This window comes from Pinus tabuliformis, chromosome 8 (genome assembly GCF_031772625.1).
Source record: "Pinus tabuliformis cultivar Carrire ecotype Pingquan chromosome 8, CPIR1, whole genome shotgun sequence".
Classification (NCBI taxonomy): Eukaryota; Viridiplantae; Streptophyta; class Pinopsida; order Pinales; family Pinaceae; genus Pinus; species Pinus tabuliformis.
The window spans coordinates 1,563,496,912-1,563,515,626 of NC_142294.1; the positions used below are offsets into that span (position 1 = coordinate 1,563,496,912).

The following is an 18,715-nucleotide window of genomic DNA, read 5'->3' on the forward strand; positions in this document are numbered from 1 at the left end:
GTAAGTCGATATGCTAAGATCCTATAGTTTTAGCAAAGCGAGACTCTTGTGCCACCAAGGCGGGGGTGGGGAATCTGCTTCTTGAGCATCCACCATAGCAGGCCAGTGTACTCAATAAGATTTTAACTATGGTCTCCCAGGCTTCGCCCAAATAGATATACCGTCAACCCACACATCACTGTACTAGAAATTTGTAGAAAAAAAAAAAGAAAAAAAGAAAAAAAAAGATAAAAAAATTAAAACACCTCTGCCCTTGTTAATAGAAATTTGAAAAAATAAAAAATTCAACTAGATATTATATAAATTAATCTCTAAATAAAAGCAAGCTAAATATCTGTTGCAGAAATTATAAGGGTGTACATTACTTGGTTTTTATTTATTTTTAATATTTATTTATTAAATTTTATATTTATTTATTAAATATAATTATATACTGTACAGACTGAAACTGGAAATAAAATATCATAAAATCATCCTTGATATCAGACCCATTTATTTTATAATAGAAATTTGCCAGAAAATAATTGTAACGAGAACACCTGTGTCCTTGGTAATAGAAATTTGCAAAATAAAAATAAAAATTGAACTAGGTATTATATAGATTAATCTCTAAATAAAATCTAGCTAAATATCTGTTGCAAAAATTGTATGGTGTACGTTGCTTGGGCATTTTTTCTTTGAAATATTTTTTTTTATTATTTATTTAATTTAACTCTATCCTGTCCAGACTGAAGCTGGAAAGAAAATATCATAAAATCATCCTAAAATACCCTTCATATCAGACCCAGGTTTTTCGATGTCTGAGTTGAGTTGTATATACAGAACTAGGCTTTACCATTCATCTCGAGTGAGAAACAGATATAAGCTCTAGAGTAATAATAAGTTTTAGATCCACAGAGTCATCTGAGTTCCATAGACTAGCAAGAGCAACAAACCACGATAAGGCCTTAAGTCCTAATTTGCATTGTTATTGGAAAAAGAATTTGAGCTCCTTGTTAACTAATATATGATATCAATAATGAATTTATTATCACCGTCAAATTTAATTATTATAGAAATAACCATTATATCAGTGTTGTTTTTTTCTTTTTAATATAAATTGTATTAATATTTAGAAAACATTGGCCTGTGTTACTTTCTAGTATCATGTATGAAGCTAAGGTTAAGGCTAGATACTAAAAAACAGACCACTCTATTAGAGGTGGCCTCAAAAGAAGGGATAGTGGTCTTTTTGTGGATATTGCTTAGGTTGAACTTGTTTTTTTTGTCATTGAATAGGACCTAAAACAGCGTTTGATTGGTTAAGATTGTTTTTTTTGTGTGGATATTGTTTAGATTGAAGTTGTATTTTTTTGGTCATGAAGTAGGACCTAAAACCACATTTGATTGGTTAAGAGTCTGTCTTAATTAGATGTGAGGAAGTCAGTTATTGACTCATTTGGTATGAGTGAAACTCCTCGCCTCAATGAACCATAAAAAGTTATTTTAGGTGGTGTGGTTTTTTTGAATGATGATAATAAATTAATGTGCATTCAAAGAATAGCGAGTGACTAGTATCTTCACCATAGATATATCAATTATAATGGATTTTACCACCTTTGTGAAAAGTAAGAATAAAAAGTATAATGCAGTTACTTTCTTGCTTTGTTTAGGAATTGTAATGATCACTCCCCATCATACATCTCCTTACGTCTCTCTACTATGCAAAGTAGTTGAAGAACACTCGCTTTTTGTACTTGATTTGGCAACTATATTGGAATCTGATTATGTAAATGTGGGTGAAATTGTAATTTTTCATTGTTTAAATTATATTTTGGCATTATACGTTTTTGAGTGCATAAATGTATTCAATGCCTTAAAAAAATCCTTGATGCATTTAGATTGTTTAATTTCGACAATTGAAATCAGCGATTCTTGTATTTGCTAAATTTTTTGTTAACTTTTGGCTAAAATTGATTGAAAAAATGTGCCTAAAGAAGTTAAAAAAATAGCATGTTTAGAGTACTTTAAAGTTGATACCTAATTCGTTGTTTAAGAATGTCTTTCGTGTAATTTTGATATATAATTTCAATTTTCTAGGGAAGCAATATCAATGTGCTAAGTATTGTAGCATCAAACAAGATTCTCTCGAGGAAGAAATATAGAGTTCATGTTAAAAAAAAATAGCTAGAAACTTTTTTAGGTGATAAACATGTTCTATTTCGAAATGCCACTTGTTTAGGTGATAAACTTGAGTTATTTCAAAATGCCACCTTATAGAGAGCATACGCTAAGAGAGGAGCACGTTCATGAGATTTGGTATACAAGAATTTACCAAAATGGAATGTGCATGTGTATAAGAATCTACCAAAATGGAAATGGAATGTGTATATTGGGAAGATAACACCATTCCTCACTACCACTTGAACAACTTTTGGAAGTAGACACATGCAAATAGAGATAGGTAATGGTGTGTATAACATTGCTTGGGGTTGCGGTGCAAGTAAGAAGCATTTTTCTCCCCGTTCTAAAAAGTTATGTGTATATTGGGAAGGTAACAACATTCCTCACTACCACTTGAACAACTTTTGGAAATAGACACATGCAAATAGAGATAGGTAATGGTAGGTGTAACATTACTTGGGGTTGTGGTGCAAGGAAGATCATCGTTCTAAAAAGTGTAATAAAGACCATTGCACCTAGAATGGGGTGCGTGGGTAGAAGGTTTGTATTTGCAATTTTTCAAAGTTTTAAGGATGGATGGTTTGCCTGGCATAGCTGCACACTTACATAGGTGATGGTAACATTGCTCGGGTATGCAATGTAGGGAAGGGGCATTTTTCTCCTCATTATGAGTGTAAGTATGGTTCTCAAAGCTACCCATGAGGTGTAGATTAGTTGGCTTGTTTGGGATTCAGTCTCCATCAGGTTATTGGCTCAAATCTCATGGGGAGGGGTGTAACATTCCAAACCACCCCTAGGCAATGTCACCCACACAAACCCCAGAATTTTACCTTTTCACTCAAAACCATAGGCAAAATTATACCGGAAATACATATACATAGTGACCAAATACATTGATCAAATCCAAGCATTACTGGAAATATATGCATAACTTAACCATAATACACATATTGAGCATAGTTAACCACAAGATTACAAAGGCACATGTAAATGTAGTGAAATAAACATAAAACCAATTCTCAAATACTTATCTACAAATGTGGTTGGCTTGCTGCGGGCCTCTGTTGTTCCACCTAGCCATAGACCACACTGTTCATTATCTTTTAACAGTCGGTCACCCCCAAGCTAGGGCCTCAACTCCATGGCTACTCAAGCCATAAACTAGAGCCACCAAAGATCCCACATCAGGATGTGTTCCCCACAACATGCTTAACTGAATAACCATGCCTCAGTGAGTTATAGAGTCTAAGCACAGGGCTTACGGACTGGTTAGTCAGTTACAAAGTCCAAACCCAGGACTCACAGACTAAGCCATAAACCAGATCTACCAAGGCTCTCGCATCAAGATGCATCCTCTGCATCACGATTAACTGAATAACCATGCTTCAATCAGTTACAAAGTCCTAGCACAGGGCTCACCAACTGGTCAGTGGGTTACAGAGCCCAAGTCTAGGACTCATTGACTAGTCAACCACTGAATCATTCCTGAGTAACCAACTCCCCCCTTTTATAAATATATTTCTCCTTTATTTAATATTATAATATCATAATTTCGGATGTGGAGTCATTGACCCCTCATACTCTTTCTGTCTCGGTCTGCTAGCAGCCATTATGTGTTTATTAATATACATAAATTAAACATATTTACCACACTAGGCCTCCCAGTCCCATAGCACATAAGAGGATAATCATGCAGGCACATTGGCCCCAACACATAAAGATGCACATACACACGGACGCACCGCCCTGAAGCAACACTTGCCTCACCAGCCTAATGATCACGGTCCTCAAACCCATTCCACAAGCACGTTGGCCTTAGCAATATTCATAACTCAGTCACTGGCCTAACATTTATATACACCATCCTCGATTAGTTTCAGCCTCATCAGCCTGTTCCACATGTTTCAGCTCACTAGCTTTGGTTTCACATGTACATGATGTTTACAAATCGGGTGTCAAATAGGGTATGTTACATCCTACCCCTTATTTATGCACTGCCCTCAGTGCATTTATTATACACATAATCCAAAACTGTTGCTGCATAGTGACTTTACGATCATAGTCCGTATTTGTAATTCCATTGTCCTCGTGTCAACCAATGGCTCCATTTTGGGGGCACCTTCATCTTCCTATGCTATTCGTACACCAACAGAGCCCAGAGGTTCTTGCCATGCCCCACATTGATGGTTGTGCAATCCTGGCACGATCACCATCACACCTAGAGGGCATCAAACAAATGAGATTAGTATCCACAACAATTGATTTTCATATATTCTTTCTTTCGAAAAAGCAAAAGCAACCATATACATGCAATCAATAATAAAAATTAAGTCAAAGGACAAAATTTTTCAATGAGAAAACCATAGTTGGCTATCAAGTGCTTCATCATTGTAGCACCATCCTTTGCATGCAACCTCACTGTCATTTCGCTAACTTCTGTTCTTGCATTTCAGGTTGCCTCCTTGTTGCTCTCTCTGAATTTGTATAGCAGCCCATCCTGGCATACCTGTGACGAACCTGTTTTCATGTCTATTCTCTTTTGTCATTTGAAAACAGCAAATCACTCAGCCCTTTGCTGTTATTCATCCTGGCACAGTTGTTGTAGACTTTTTCCTGTTCCCTGATCCCCAACAAATTTCAATCTGAAAAATAGGTTAACCCTCATAACCTTAAGGGCAAAGTGAATATTCACTTTTGCAAAGTGAACTAATGAGGAGACTATAAGTTTAATGTTTGGTTGTGCCCTCCTTTTAACCATGTCACAGGAAATCATTAAAGCATCTTGCATTCTGCCTTCCATCTTGTGATGTTTCTTCAAATGCAATGCAACCTTCATTAACACTGATTTCAGATTCCTGGACATTTTGGAGGGTGACAACATCAATGCCAGGTGCCTTCACAATTTGTGATACCACTTCAATAACTGATAACTTCTAGCGTGGGTCATTAAGAGCCTAACGCAGATGCATTTGTCCTGAACGGAGTTGAAACTGTAGTAGCCCCAGAAAAGGAGACTATAAGTTTAATGTTTGGTTGTGCCCTCTTTTTAACCATGTCACAGGAAATCATTAAAGCATCTTGCATTCTGCCTTCCATCTTGTGATGTTTCTTCAAATGCAATGCAACCTTCATTAACACTGATTTCAGATTCCTGGACATTTTGGAGGGTGACAACATCAATGCCAGGTGCCTTCACAATTTGTGATACCACTTCAATAACTGATAACTTCTAGCGTGGGTCATTAAGAGCCTAACGCAGATGCATTTGTCCTGAACGGAGTTGAAACTGTAGTAGCCCCAGAACCCCACTTGGTCCGGCCATTGCTGATTAAGATAACACTGCTTCAGTAGATTCTCTCAAATGAATGGCTCCAATATCACATTCTCAAATTCTGTAGAGATATCACTGAGCGAAGATATCTTCAAATGCTGCAACTATTACTCATTGCCTTCCAAACCTGAGCGGATGTTTTCAAATAATTTTCATTAATATGTAATCAACCTTTGACCCAACTATCCAATAAGCCAGTTAATCGAAGTACAGTAGCCACTGACCAAAGGTGCCATTTAGAAAATCGAGTATAGCTCCATATGCTGGAAAACAGGAGGTAGTTTCTCCATATGCTGGGAAGGTTTTGAAAGTTTTAAGGCGTTGCCCTTCATCTATAATCACTGCTTCCCAATTAAGGCATTTTGAAGAGCCCAGATCCATAGGAAAAACTCATGGACATGTTAACAACAGACGATGGTAAATCAGATGCTCTCTTGTACAACACTAAATCTACAGAAACATCTCACCTAACAAATACATTTGACTTCTTTCCTTGAGCACAAATATATGTGGATGGATCAGCCGTCTATTTTAGCACTTGTTAAATTGCCAAGATTTTTGGATTGATCAGTCATATATTTAGAACTCGTTCAGTTGCCATGACTTATAGACCTGGTTCCTTTGTTTTCAGTGATAACTCTGACAAATGATTGTTTGCTGTTTATCGTCTCAATTTCTAGGCTCTTGCAACCGACATCTTTAATCATGTGTGATTTTCATTCCATTTGTTGCAATCAATACATGTTGCAAGTTATACCCTTTATCTGGCAACAATTGCTTTGCCTGTTTCAACCAGAGTTTATTTTTGCTAGAACGAGCAGCCTGTGGTTGCAAATAATCAAATACTCTCGCATTCTGAGAGAGTGATAGCAAATAAAACGGTTTCAAGTAGAAGCCCACTGCCTAACATTTGGGTTTGAATTCTCTGATTTGAAGAATTTGCCTAACTTTTTGATTTAACAGTGAAAAGGATAAATAATGCTAAGTTATGCACTGTTAACATATCTATGTTAGCACATGCTTACATAGATCTTCCTGGTCTAAACCAAATTTAATACATCATATCTCCAAACTACACGTTTGCCATGAATGAAAAACAGATGACGCAGATAATAACTTTTCAGTTGGCATTACCAATAATCCCCACAAGAGCATTTTGAATTTCCCATTCTTGAAATGATGGAAACAGCCGGAATCTTTTACAACGGTTTCTCATGGAGCAATCTTGGAGATGAATGATATGGCAGAGTGGCAGTCACCACACACGTGAAGATTTTTAATGATTTGGATAAGGTGTACCTGGGGAGGTATTGATCAAGTCCAAATGAAATTGCCGGCTTCTCACTATGGTGGCAAAGAGTATGTTCCTTCTGCTACCCCTCCACATCACGAAGAACAAAATCTGTATTAGATACATACCCTGTCTCCTTCATTTCCCTGACATTTTCTCCAACTCTAAAGATATTTTTGGTATTTTTGGTGTTTGTGGGTGCGATTTGTCTCCAGTGAGGAAAATATAGGTCTTTCTTTTTAGTTCAATCCAGCTGCACCCTGGCATCTTTTTGATGTTCCTATCTTTCTTCTGACTTTTCTATGTCATCCCACCAGCATCTGCGTAGATGTTGGATAGAAGCACATAATGAGCAGCATTTGTGGGGTACAAGAACCCGATATTGCAATATTACGCTTTATTGGCATTCTGTTAATAAAGTTCTCTGCCTCGTCAAGGCATTCTGCTCGGCCAAGGAGGTCAACCATACATCAATAGTGATCAATTTCAGGTGTGATATGATATACTCGACTCATAGAGTCAAAATATTGCAGTCCCTTGCCCAATAGGCCTGCATGGCAGCACACAGACAGAATTCCAATGAAGGTCACATGGTTTGGCTTCATTCCTATACGTTGCATTTGTTCGAAAAGTTGAAGGGCTTCCTTAGCATGCCCATGCATGGCAAATACAAGAAGCATTGCAGACCATGAAACAACATCTTTCCTGGGCACTTTGTCAAAGACTTTAAAGGTTACATGCTCTATCTATCTCCCACATTTCGCATATGTATCTACAAGAGCACTCCCCACAAATATATCAAACTGAAGTCCACTTCTCATTACCTATTCATGAGCTTCCTTTCCCTTTTGAAGAGCTCCCATGTTAGCACAACCTGAAAGCACACTTGCGAAGGTGCCCGAATTCTAACCTCACTCTTGTCAGTTGCATTTGTAGGAACAACTCCTGGGTCACATCAAAATGACCACTGTGCACGCATACGGCAATCATGAGACAGCATTTCGTTCATGCATTTCCTGAAAGATCTTCAGTACCTGATCAATAAGTCCGTTATGTGTATATCCTCCAATAACTGCATTCCAAGAGACCACATTTAACTGCATTCCAAGAGACCACATTTTTCTTCGGCATTCTATCGAACACTTTGTGTTCTTCCCCTACGTTTTTGCATTTTGCATACACGTCTACAAGGGCATTTCCTATAAAGATATCAGATTCATAACCCCTTCTAATTATCTCTTCTTGAATTTCCTTACCATTTCTTAAAACACTAGCAAAACTGATTTGATTTGGTTGAATTCCACTCTGTTGCATTTGGCAAAACAAACTCAATGCCTCCTCAACACATCCTTGCTTCGTATAACCTGCGATCATTGCATTCCATGCAATCACATCTCTTTTAGGCATTTTGTCAAACACTTGTCGGGCACCCTCCATATTGCCATACTTTGCATACATGCTAATAAATGAATTACCCACAGAATCATCTGATTCAAGTCTATTCCCAAGTATGTAGTCATGGATCCACTGGCCTTCTTGTTGAGCTCCTAAATCAGCACATGCTGACAGCACTCTAACGATAGTGACTTGGTCCGACTTTACACCTGCCATTTGCATTTGATCGTAGAGATTCAATGCCTCTCTAGGATGCCCATTCTGCACATACGCTGTAATCATAGCTGTCCATGAAACAACATCCTGTTTATAAATTTTGTCAAAGACCTGGTGTGCAATCATCTATGCTATCACATTTGGTATACATTGCTACAATTGAATTCCCTACAGGGACATCCAACTCATAGCCGCTTTTAATTATAAAATCATGTACCCGCTTGCCTTCTTGCAGATCCAGTAATTGGGCACATGCTACAACCACGTTCCCAACTGTAACTGAGTTTGGTTGCACATCTGTCCACTGCATTTCACAAAACAGAAACAAAACCTCGTTGGCATATCCATTCTGAACATACCCGACGATCATAGCAATCCAAGACACCACATCTTTTACATACATTTTATCAAACACTCGGCGCACATTCTCTACATTTTTTCAACTTAACATACATATCTATAAGAGAAGCTCCCACAAACAAATCCGATTGCAACCCACTCTTCACTATGTAATAATGAATCCCCTTGGCCTCTTGTAGGGACAAAATGCTGGCGTATGCCTTGAACACAGTGGGAAACGTGAAATTGTCCGACTGTATATTGCTCTCGAGCATATGAGAGAAGAGGCCAAGGACTTCCTCACCTAGCCATTTCCACGCATACTCTTTAATCATTAAATTCCATAAGAAAACATAAGAAAACATCCTTTTTGTCGTAGTTTGTCAAACAATTTGTACACTTGTTAAACACTTCACCTATATGCACCTTCTTTAGCCCATGTAATCCCACTTGGGCTCTCCACTCTCTCAATATCATCGTGAGCAGGCTTTCCCTTTTCTAGATTTGAAAGGGCTGCACAGGTATTGATCACACTAGCCAGTGTGAAATCATATATCCTAACGACATTATCATGCATTTCATCAAACAGTTTCTGGGCCTTTGTAACAAGGCTATTCTAAACACCTCCTGTGTTATTATCAATTCCACAAGATTCCGAACAACTGTCGAAACCAAAGCCCATACCTGTTATTTGCGGAAACCCGACCTGAGTCAAAAGTTGAAAATACCCTCAAACAGCCATTATGTTTTTATTAATATACATGAATTGAACATGTTTAGCACACCAGGCCTCCCAACCCCCTAACACATAAAGAGCATAACCACACATGCACACCATCCCCAACACATAAAGATGCACCTACACAAGGGCGCACCACCGATAAGCAACTCTCCGCTCACCAGCCTAATTAATTATGTCTCGACTCAACAACCTAATAATCACAGTTCTGAAACCCATTACATAGGTATGTCGGCCTTAGCCATATTCGTGACTCGACCACTGGCCTAACATTTATATGTACAAAGAGGCATTACCAACCTCAATTAGTTTCAGGCTCCCTAGCTTGTTCCACATGTTCAGGCTTACTAGCTTTGGTTTCACATGGACATGATATTTACCACTCAAGCATTGGTTTCACATGTACATGATATTTACCACTCAAGGGCCAAGGCCAAATAGGGGATATTACAAGGGGTTAAGGGTGGGAGCCACTTGTAGGTGTTAAAAGTATCAGAGGGGATGTTTTGGTGACAACATCTTATAGGTGGGCATATTGTTTTTCTATCTAACATTGGAGTTTGCGTCACTATAGGGTCAGTGCAAATATCTGTTTTCAAATTTAGCTAAAGATCCAATGGTGAACATAGTTCTTGGGATAGGTGGTTTAGCAAAGTTGTAGTTTACAGAGGATTTGGTTAAAAGTACTTTTTAAGCGTTGGTTTGATGAAAAGGTGGGGTTGGAGACACCAAAGCAATTTTGAGAGGGGAAGGGGGTAAAGAAATGGTTTCAAATGGTAGTGGGGAGGGTTTTCAAGTGAGCAAAAAGAGGAAATGTGTAAAACAAAAGAGGAAACTTGTGAAATTAGTCTTGGTTGAGGATGTTAAGATGAATGAAGTGTTAAAATGGCATTTCAAGTATTGGTGGGTAGATTTCACAAGGGTGAAGTGTGTGAGGTATCAATTTGAGCTTGGTTAAGTTGGTGGTCGGGGCTCATTTAGGTTGTGTCAATGCTTTTTCTACAAGCTTGAGAATGGTTGGCATTTGTTTTTTGATCAAGGAAGCAAAGAAAAATATGGCTACTACCTATTTGAGGTGGCAATTGTTTCCACTAATTCACAAGCATTTGTTGACTTGTCTTGATGCTTGATCAAGTATAATGACATGGACTTTGGATGGGTAAGTTCTTGAGGTTGCCACTTGAATTTTCATCAATTGAGGTTTTTTAGGGAATATGCAATTTCCTTGGGCAATACATTAAGGATATGAGCTACATGATATTAGGTAGAATGTTTGTGTCATGCGTCCTGGTTGGATTATATATGAGGGTGTAGTTATGGCAATTCAAAAAGGGCTCCAAATGTCATGTTTAGTGGTGGGACCACTTTGAGGTGCCTTTCAAATTTGTTATATGTTATTATTATGTCCATTTGGTTGTTGATGGTGAGTTTCCTTTTCAAAGAAGGATATTGGTTAAAAAGCTTTAGGATAAAGATAAAGAGTAAGTTAATGTGAAGTTACATACAAAGGGATCTTATGCAACGAAGCTTCAACTATGTCAAGGGCGAAGCGAGGTAAGAGACTATCAAAATTGTGAGAAGGTTTGAACCTAATGTATTGGACTACTTTCAAAGTCGAGAAGTCAGTCTTCATATTTTGAAGAGTTGATGGTCATTTCATCGTCCCTAATGGATGTTGGAATTGAAATTAAATGAGCTTAGACTCAAGATAATTTGTCTCTCAAATGCGACAAGTTCTTAATTGACTTGACATCTTTGAATTTACTTAATCTTCCACAAAGGGGGTTGTAAAAGATTTTGAGGTGGGTATGGATGTTGATTTTAAGGATTGGGTTTTTGATTTTATTGAGGATAAAGGTGGATGGGAGATATCGAACTTGTCCTTGTGTAGTATTTTGAAGGGTTGGGATGGAGGTCCACCCTCTTCTTGCAAATTTAAAATGCATTATAGAGGAGATGCATAATTGAAGGAGGGTGATAGTTGAGAATGGCCAGTGAGTTATTTCTCTCATTCTATAGTGAACTTTCTTCTTGGGGTGGGTAGATTGAAGGAGGTTTGAGGTTAAATGTGGGTATTATGGGAAAGAAATGGGTAGGAAGAGGAAGAAAATCCCACTTGTCCTTATGCATTAGAAAGGAAATAAACAATTAAAGGAGAGTGGTAGTTGAGAAGAGTTAGTGAAGTATTTGTTTTATTCTTGTAGTCACTTTTTTTGTGGGGGTAGAGGGGAGATTGAAGGAGGTCTATGGTTAAATGTGGGTATTGGAAATAAACAGGTAGGAATAGGAAGAAAATCTTGCTTGTCTGCAAGAGAAGCAAACTCTAACAACATTGAAATTATGGTTGGTAAATAGTACTCTCTCTTTGGGGTATTTAGAGAAAATCCCCATTCAATGGGTGTATGCCATGGGTTTTCTCTATATGTGGTGTGTGTATAGGTATGGGCAACACCTCTAAGAAGGTTGTCTTGAAAAGATTGGTTGATGCTCATGGGCCTAATAGTACTCTATTGTAGGGAACAAGAAGTAGTGTGAGAAAAACGATAGGTGAATTGGCAAAAATTTTGAGGGTTGGGAGTTTATTTTGTGGGGGCTTATTTTGGGTCAGAGGTCAAGAGTTTCACCATTTATTCAAATTTGGGTAAAGAAATCTCTGTGATCAATATTTATGGGCCTTATGTTGAAAGGGTTGCCTTTTGGGAAGGGACTTTTGGGTTACATTTGTTCAATTTTGTTGGAAAATATAATTATGGGTGGGGATTTTAATTTGCCATTGGGAAGGATTGAGGTTTGTGATCCAATTTCCCTAGCTAACACATTCACATTTTTTTTTTTTTAAAGTTAGAGGATGAGGGGCTATATGGCATTGAACCAATTAAACTTATATGTACTTGGAGGTATAAAAGCGCTAATGTGGTGAGAATTTCTAAATATTGGATTGCATTCACTTTCTAATTTTTTTTTTTATATTAGACCAAGTTAAAATCAAGGTATAGGATGGTTTGGGGTGAGTTTGATCACTTTCATGTGTTCTTTACAACAAATCTTTGAATGAATATTCTATTATACAATTTGCTAAGAATTTAAAAAATGTGAAACAAGTTACATTCAAGTGGGCTCATGAAAAAAAGGTTAAAAGGGAGAAGCAATTAGTTGACGTGGAATCACAATGGAAAATATTGTATAATCAAGAATTGGTTGGATTCCTTGGTGAAGAGAAAAAATCATATAGATAAGGAAGCATTGTGAAGACTTGAGAGTAGAACATTGCCACTGAACATGGAGACGAAAATAGTAAGTTTTTTTCTAATCAACATCCTAATTAGAAGGAGAACGTTAACATCATTTGGAAGGTGATAGAGAATGATGTCCCTTATGCTACCACTTCTGAGGATATTGCTAGGCCATATTTTAAATACTTTGGAGGAATATACAATCAATATGAGAGGGTTAATACTGTTGAAGTTGTGCATGTGACATATTTATTTTCTAACCCTTTTATTGAAGACGATAATGCAAGCTTGCTAGAGGAGGTCTCAAAAGAAGAGTTTAAAGTGGTTTTGCATAGATTTTTTTTAAGGATAAAAGTTTTGGTTAGTGGAATTCATTTTAAGGTTTATGTAACCATAGAGGAAAATTTGATGACGAGGGTAATTGGGGATTTTAGATTTCTTAGTAAGATATTGGTGACATTCAATGTTACTTTTATTGCTCTTATCCTAAAATTTGATAATCTTATTTCCTTTGATGAGTTTCATTGTGCCACTATATTTATAAGATTATAGCCAAGGTTATAGTAATGAGGGACAAATTGTTGTTGTCTAAACCAATCTCAAGTGAATAGTTTGTTTTTTAGAGGTAATATAAATTTAAGAGGCCATTGAGGTTCTTAGGAGGGTTTCACTTCATTAAAAACTATTAGCAATGGTGGTGAAGGTGGATCTATAAAAATTATATGATATAGTGAGTTGGTTCAATTTGAAGTTGATGTTGATACATTTGGATTTTAGTGTATATTTTGACAATTAGGTGATGTGTTGTGTCATAGTGGTGTCATTTTGTATATTGATGAATGGATTAATGTCATTGTTTTTCAAGCTTGGAAGAGTTTCGAGGGAAGCATGTTTGTTTTTTCACCCACATTTCTATTCCTTATAGTGGTGGTATTGGTAGAGCTCGCATTGAAGGTAAGAGTGTTGGAGCTTTTAAATGAATTCTAAGTGGAAGGAATTTTTGTTTTCCCTATTTATTATCTATGGATATATTTTTGTTCTATGATGGTCCTAGATGGGTTGTTATAAAATTCATATAAATTATTGCTTTTTATTGTTGATAAGGATGGAAATCATGTAGAGAAATCCACTCTCTTTTGTTGGGGTAAATGAATAGGAAATTCATTGTTTTGCCATGTGTTTCCTTATTAGAAGATAGAATTGCAAAATGGGTTAAAGTCCAATGTTTCAAATCGAATCTAATGCCATTGCAAAAGGATTGGGATTGGTTAATTGCAAAGGTAGAAAAGCAGTGGCTTGGCATAATTGATGGTTGTCCAGGTGAATATGTTGAGCACCAAAAACCCAGTAGCATAAAAGAGAAAGAGACATAACTCCACACCTTGAGAATGAAAAAGAAGAATAAATGTGAAACTTCTTTGGGGGGCAACCTTTTTTTACAATAAAACAAATACACAAGTTGAGACGATTAATAAAACTAGGTCTCTTTGATGTGTGTGTGTGTGTGTACATATGTAAAAAACAAAAGGTATAATTGCAACTAAAGAGTCTCACTGACAACATTAATATAACAATAGAAATGTGATAATTCAATATCTAGGGTTTAACATGCCGCTCCATGTCAAACAAGTGTCACTCTCAACACTTGATTACTTGTGGAGGTCTCTATATGAAAAACTAATCTTCCATGTTGCCACTTTTACTATTAGGTTCTTCCACTTGACGAGGTACTTAGTAGTTGTTTGATTTTGTAATGGTTTGATTCTTGTTTCAACGGTTTTTTTTTGTCCAAGTATAATTTCCCCTTCTTCATTAATCTCTATAAAATAGTTTGCACTAGGATTTTATTGTTGATTATCCTTTTTATGCAAGAAACATGGAAGATTGGATGTATGTGTGAAAATGGAGGCAACGTCAATATGCAAGTTGTATTTCCAATCCTTTGCAACACCTTATATGAGCCAGGGTACTTGGGTGTTAATTTGTTGTCTACTATTTGTTGTTTGAGAGACATCTATTTGCATGGTTATAGCCTCAAAGTTATACAGTCCCCTACTTCAATTTCTCTTTCAATGCGAAGTTGATATACTTGTTGTTGCATCATATTTTGTGTATAACCGAGTTGTATTTCCATAGTTTGATAATCTCTTGTTCCCTTTCAAGGGTGATGTGATGGATGGAGGATGATATACATGAAGTATATTTATGATGTATGGAAGAATGTGTTGTACTATCATTTTATGAAGGGAAACCATTGTCACCCAATGTCTTTGTTTATCAAATGCAAAGCAACAAAGATGCCCTTATAAACATTGATTCAAAATCTTAGTTTTTCCATGGTAAGAGGTCTTGCAAGTGAATTGAGTATCCAAAGAAGAAAATAATTTAATCCTAAAATTACTAATAAAAATTGAGCCTCTCTCACTTACAATAATCTTGGGGATTCCATGTAGCTTTTTAAATGCTACCATTAATGTTGTAACCATTGTACTTGCTTTAAAAGGATGGGAAAGATAGCAAAAATGGGCATATTTTGTGGGTCGACCCACCCACTACCGTGACGACATTCTTTCCTTCATACTTTGGTAGATCTATAATAAAATCCATTGACATGTTCCCAACATTGCTTTGGTATGACTAATGGTTGTAGGAACTCTTGGATATTCATTCTCTTCTTTGCAAACATTCAACTATAAATTTTTAACATTAGTTTTAAGGCCTTCTTAAAAACATCCCTCTTGATCATGTGGTAAGGTTTTAATTGTTGTCCTATATGAGAGGTGTGCAATTTTAGAGGGATTACCTATTTGAGTTGAGAATTCTTACATAAATATAGGTGATCTGGATTCCATAGTGAATCAGTATGCCCCATACATATATTTAATGCATTTGGATCATTTTGTAATTGTTGAATGATCTTTCATATCTTTGATTTTGTGTCTATTCTATCCTCTTCTTCCACCCAATCAAACCACAATGAAAATAGCATAAACTAAACCCCTCATGTCTTCTTATTTTGTTGCAAGTGGATCTACAACCACATTTTGTTTTCCATTTTGTAGATAATTTCAGAGTCATAATCTAACATTTTACAAAAAAAAAATGTTGTTGTTTTTTTAAGATAATAATTGTTTGAAGAAGTACTTCAAATTATTGTGATTTGTTTTTACCTTTAAGTGTCTTCTAATTAGGTAGGGACACAATTTCTTAATTGCATGCAATGTGACAAACATTTTCTTTTCATAAAGGGGTTTGAATAAGTTATTTCTTTTTAAGTTGATGGATTTAAAGGTAAGGGGTCTTTCTCCTTCCATACATATTGCATCAATGTCATGCCTTGATATCTCACACTCCACAATGAAAGTTTATGTGAAGTTAGGTGTGGCTGGCACTAGAGTAGGACACATAACCTCTTCAAGTTTTTCAAAAGCTTTGGTTGTTTCTTGAGTCCAAGAAAATTCCTCCTTTTTAATAACCCTGTTAGATATGTTGCTATCTGACCATAATTCTTAACAAATTTGTTGTAATAATATGTCAGTCCTAAGAATCCTCTTAAATTTTTGGGAATTGACCATCCCATCATAGCTTTAATTTTGTTAGGCTCCATTTTGACATCTTCATAAGATACAAAATCAACCAAATATTCCACTTTCTCAACCCTAAAGGCACACTTGGAAGGCTTTGAATTGTTTCTCTTCCACTACTTTTATGGCCATGCCAACATGTTGTACATGTTCTTTCAAGATGTGTTGTAAATTAATATAGATCATCAAAAAATACTAAGACAAATTTCTAAGAAAGGGTTTGAAAATAAAGTTATTCAAGCTTTGAAATGTAGAAGGCGAATTAGTGAAGCCAATTAACATCACCAAAAAGTCATAATGACTTTCATGTGTTCTAAACATTGTTCTGGGAATGTCTTTTTTTTGTCATTTTAATTTGATGATATTTAGAATGGAGATCCAACTTGGTACAATAAATTCCTTCTTGCAAATCATCTAATAATTCATTATTCATTGAAATAGGAAACTTATTGTTAATGGTGATTTTGTTGAACTTTCTATAATCTATATGTAACCACCGTATCCCACATTTACTCGCTTTTACAAGCTCTCCAGGTAAACATGAGCCGAGATTACTATGACATGACCCACCATCCAAGTTCCAGTTATGGAAGTGGGGTTTACTAACTGGAAACTTACTGAAACTTCTCAGGGGCATTAGATCACCTAAGTGTCAGACCACAACCCCTAGTGCTCAAACCTTGAGCTGAAAATTCTTTTTCACTGAGCTAACAACCCAACCACACGCATAAGTCATTGTGAGTGCGGTTGGAAGGCTCTAGTGGCATGCACAAGCCTCCCTCCATGTGGCTACAGTCGAAATTTTCTAGTTCCATGTAGGTCGCTGCAAAGTCAATGCCACTTTTTCATGGCTAGCTTACAGGCCACTGCCCAAAACATGTTAGAACTTTCTAGAATCAAGTCTAATGTGATGACAAGACTATATGATAAGTAACAAGGCTAGATCTTGCTCAAAATTTGCCAAACACATTAGAAAATTTCGTCAAACACATGCTAAACATAGTAACTATAGGTCATGAATACATATATGTTCAATATCTTCTTAACTTCATCAAGGAATCATCAAGAGGGCTCAATGCCCTCTCAAACTAACTGCAACAACACTAGTTAACCCATGCATTCTTATAACCATTCAATTGTAACAACCTTGGTCAAAATTCTATGTAATAAGGTTAATAAAGACAAAATAATAACTAAGGTCATGGGACACGTATTCCAAGTTGAGTGTTGGACAAAACATCCTAGTGTGGGTGTTCACTTGGTTTATTATGGTTAAGGAAATTGAAAAAGACAAATGGCAAAGGCTTTGGAAAGACAAAATGTTATTTTTGACAATTTATTTATGAAAATAATGGAAATTAGGAGAAAAGGAAGGTGAAAGGTCACAAGTTGCATGTGAGGAGGAAATTGAAGGAAAATAATGGAAAATGAAGAAAATATAGGTCTCATTAATAAAAAAGCCACCGAGGATTAGTTGGTAACTTTTTCTCAGTTCAATTTTGGAGCTCTCTCTATTATTTCTCTTTCTCACTCTTGGACACTTCGAGCATCCTTGGAGCACTCTAACATTGGATCAAGGAAAGCAAAGAAAGGACAAAGAAGGCAAAGGGAAGCAAATATCGAGTAAGGAAGAGTAGGATCAAGTAGCTACAACGAGATTACTTGTAGGTATCGATTTGCATGTATGACTTCCTTGCTAGTTTTGGCATGCATGTGTGTATTCAATTTTCTTGTTGTCATTGGCATGGGATTTGCCAGGTGTGACAATGTTCTTCAGCCTTGCCTTGCCATTTCCAGATAGCCATGGTGTGGTGGGTTCTCTTGTATTTGGTTGAGATGGATTGCCAGATGGTTTCAAAACTGAGCGAGGTGGTCTTGAAAGAAAGAACACAAGGCCTAGGAATCCCTGGACCAAAGAAGTTGGGATTGCGGTAAATCCAAATTTTGTGTACCTCGGTGGACCTAGGAATCCTCGACCGATGAATGGTAGGATATACGGTAAAGCCTAGAGGTGTGTGCCGTTGATTAGACCTGGGAATCCTCGACTAGTGAATGGTGGGATATACGGTAAAGCCTAAAGACTAGGAAGCAGACAAATTCCTCATGGTGTAAGTGGAGAAATCTGGTGGCATCCATGCTTGTTTAGGGCCTAGTGATCTGGTGGGGATTGCGGTAAATCCTGAGGAAACTTGGTTTGGTTTTGTTGTGAGTCCCACATTCATGCTTGGAATATGGCACGAGGGTGATTGGATGAAAAAATTATTTGGTTTAGCCAATCTATGGTCGGGTGGTTCGTGGAAGTCCCGGACCTAGTTGGCTTTTGTATTCATTAATAAGAGTTCTTTCTCCTTGGTATTTCATGTGTAAATATACTAGTACATATGTGATTCTTATGACGGTTATATCCTTGTTATTTTTGTTGGT

The 18,715-nt window shown here is 36.7% G+C and overlaps 1 protein-coding gene across 1 annotated transcript; it reads right to left on the minus strand.

The window, feature by feature from the left end:
- Positions 1–7,835: 7,835 nt before the first annotated feature.
- LOC149241958 (pentatricopeptide repeat-containing protein At2g13600-like) lies at positions 7,836–9,312 on the minus strand. The gene is made up of 4 exons (XM_089370730.1): positions 9,162–9,312; positions 8,810–9,039; positions 8,614–8,700; positions 7,836–8,483 (listed from the first exon to the last, which is right to left on the minus strand). The coding sequence occupies exons 1-4, from the start codon at positions 9,310–9,312 to the stop codon at positions 7,836–7,838; spliced, it is 1,116 nt and encodes a 371-aa protein (XP_089226856.1).
- Between the last annotated feature and the right edge of the window lie 9,403 nt (positions 9,313–18,715).

Coding starts and splice junctions, on each gene's coding strand:
- LOC149241958 (XM_089370730.1), bottom strand. CDS start 9,312: ATGCATGATAATGTCGTTAGGATATATGATTTCACACTGGCTAGTGTG. Junction 9,040..9,161: donor GATTACATGGGCTAAAGAAG/GTGCATATAGGT, acceptor GGAAATGGCTAG/GTGAGGAAGTCCTTGGCCTC. Junction 8,701..8,809: donor GTAGAGAATGTGCGCCGAGT/GTTTGATAAAAT, acceptor TGTGAAATGCAG/TGGACAGATGTGCAACCAAA.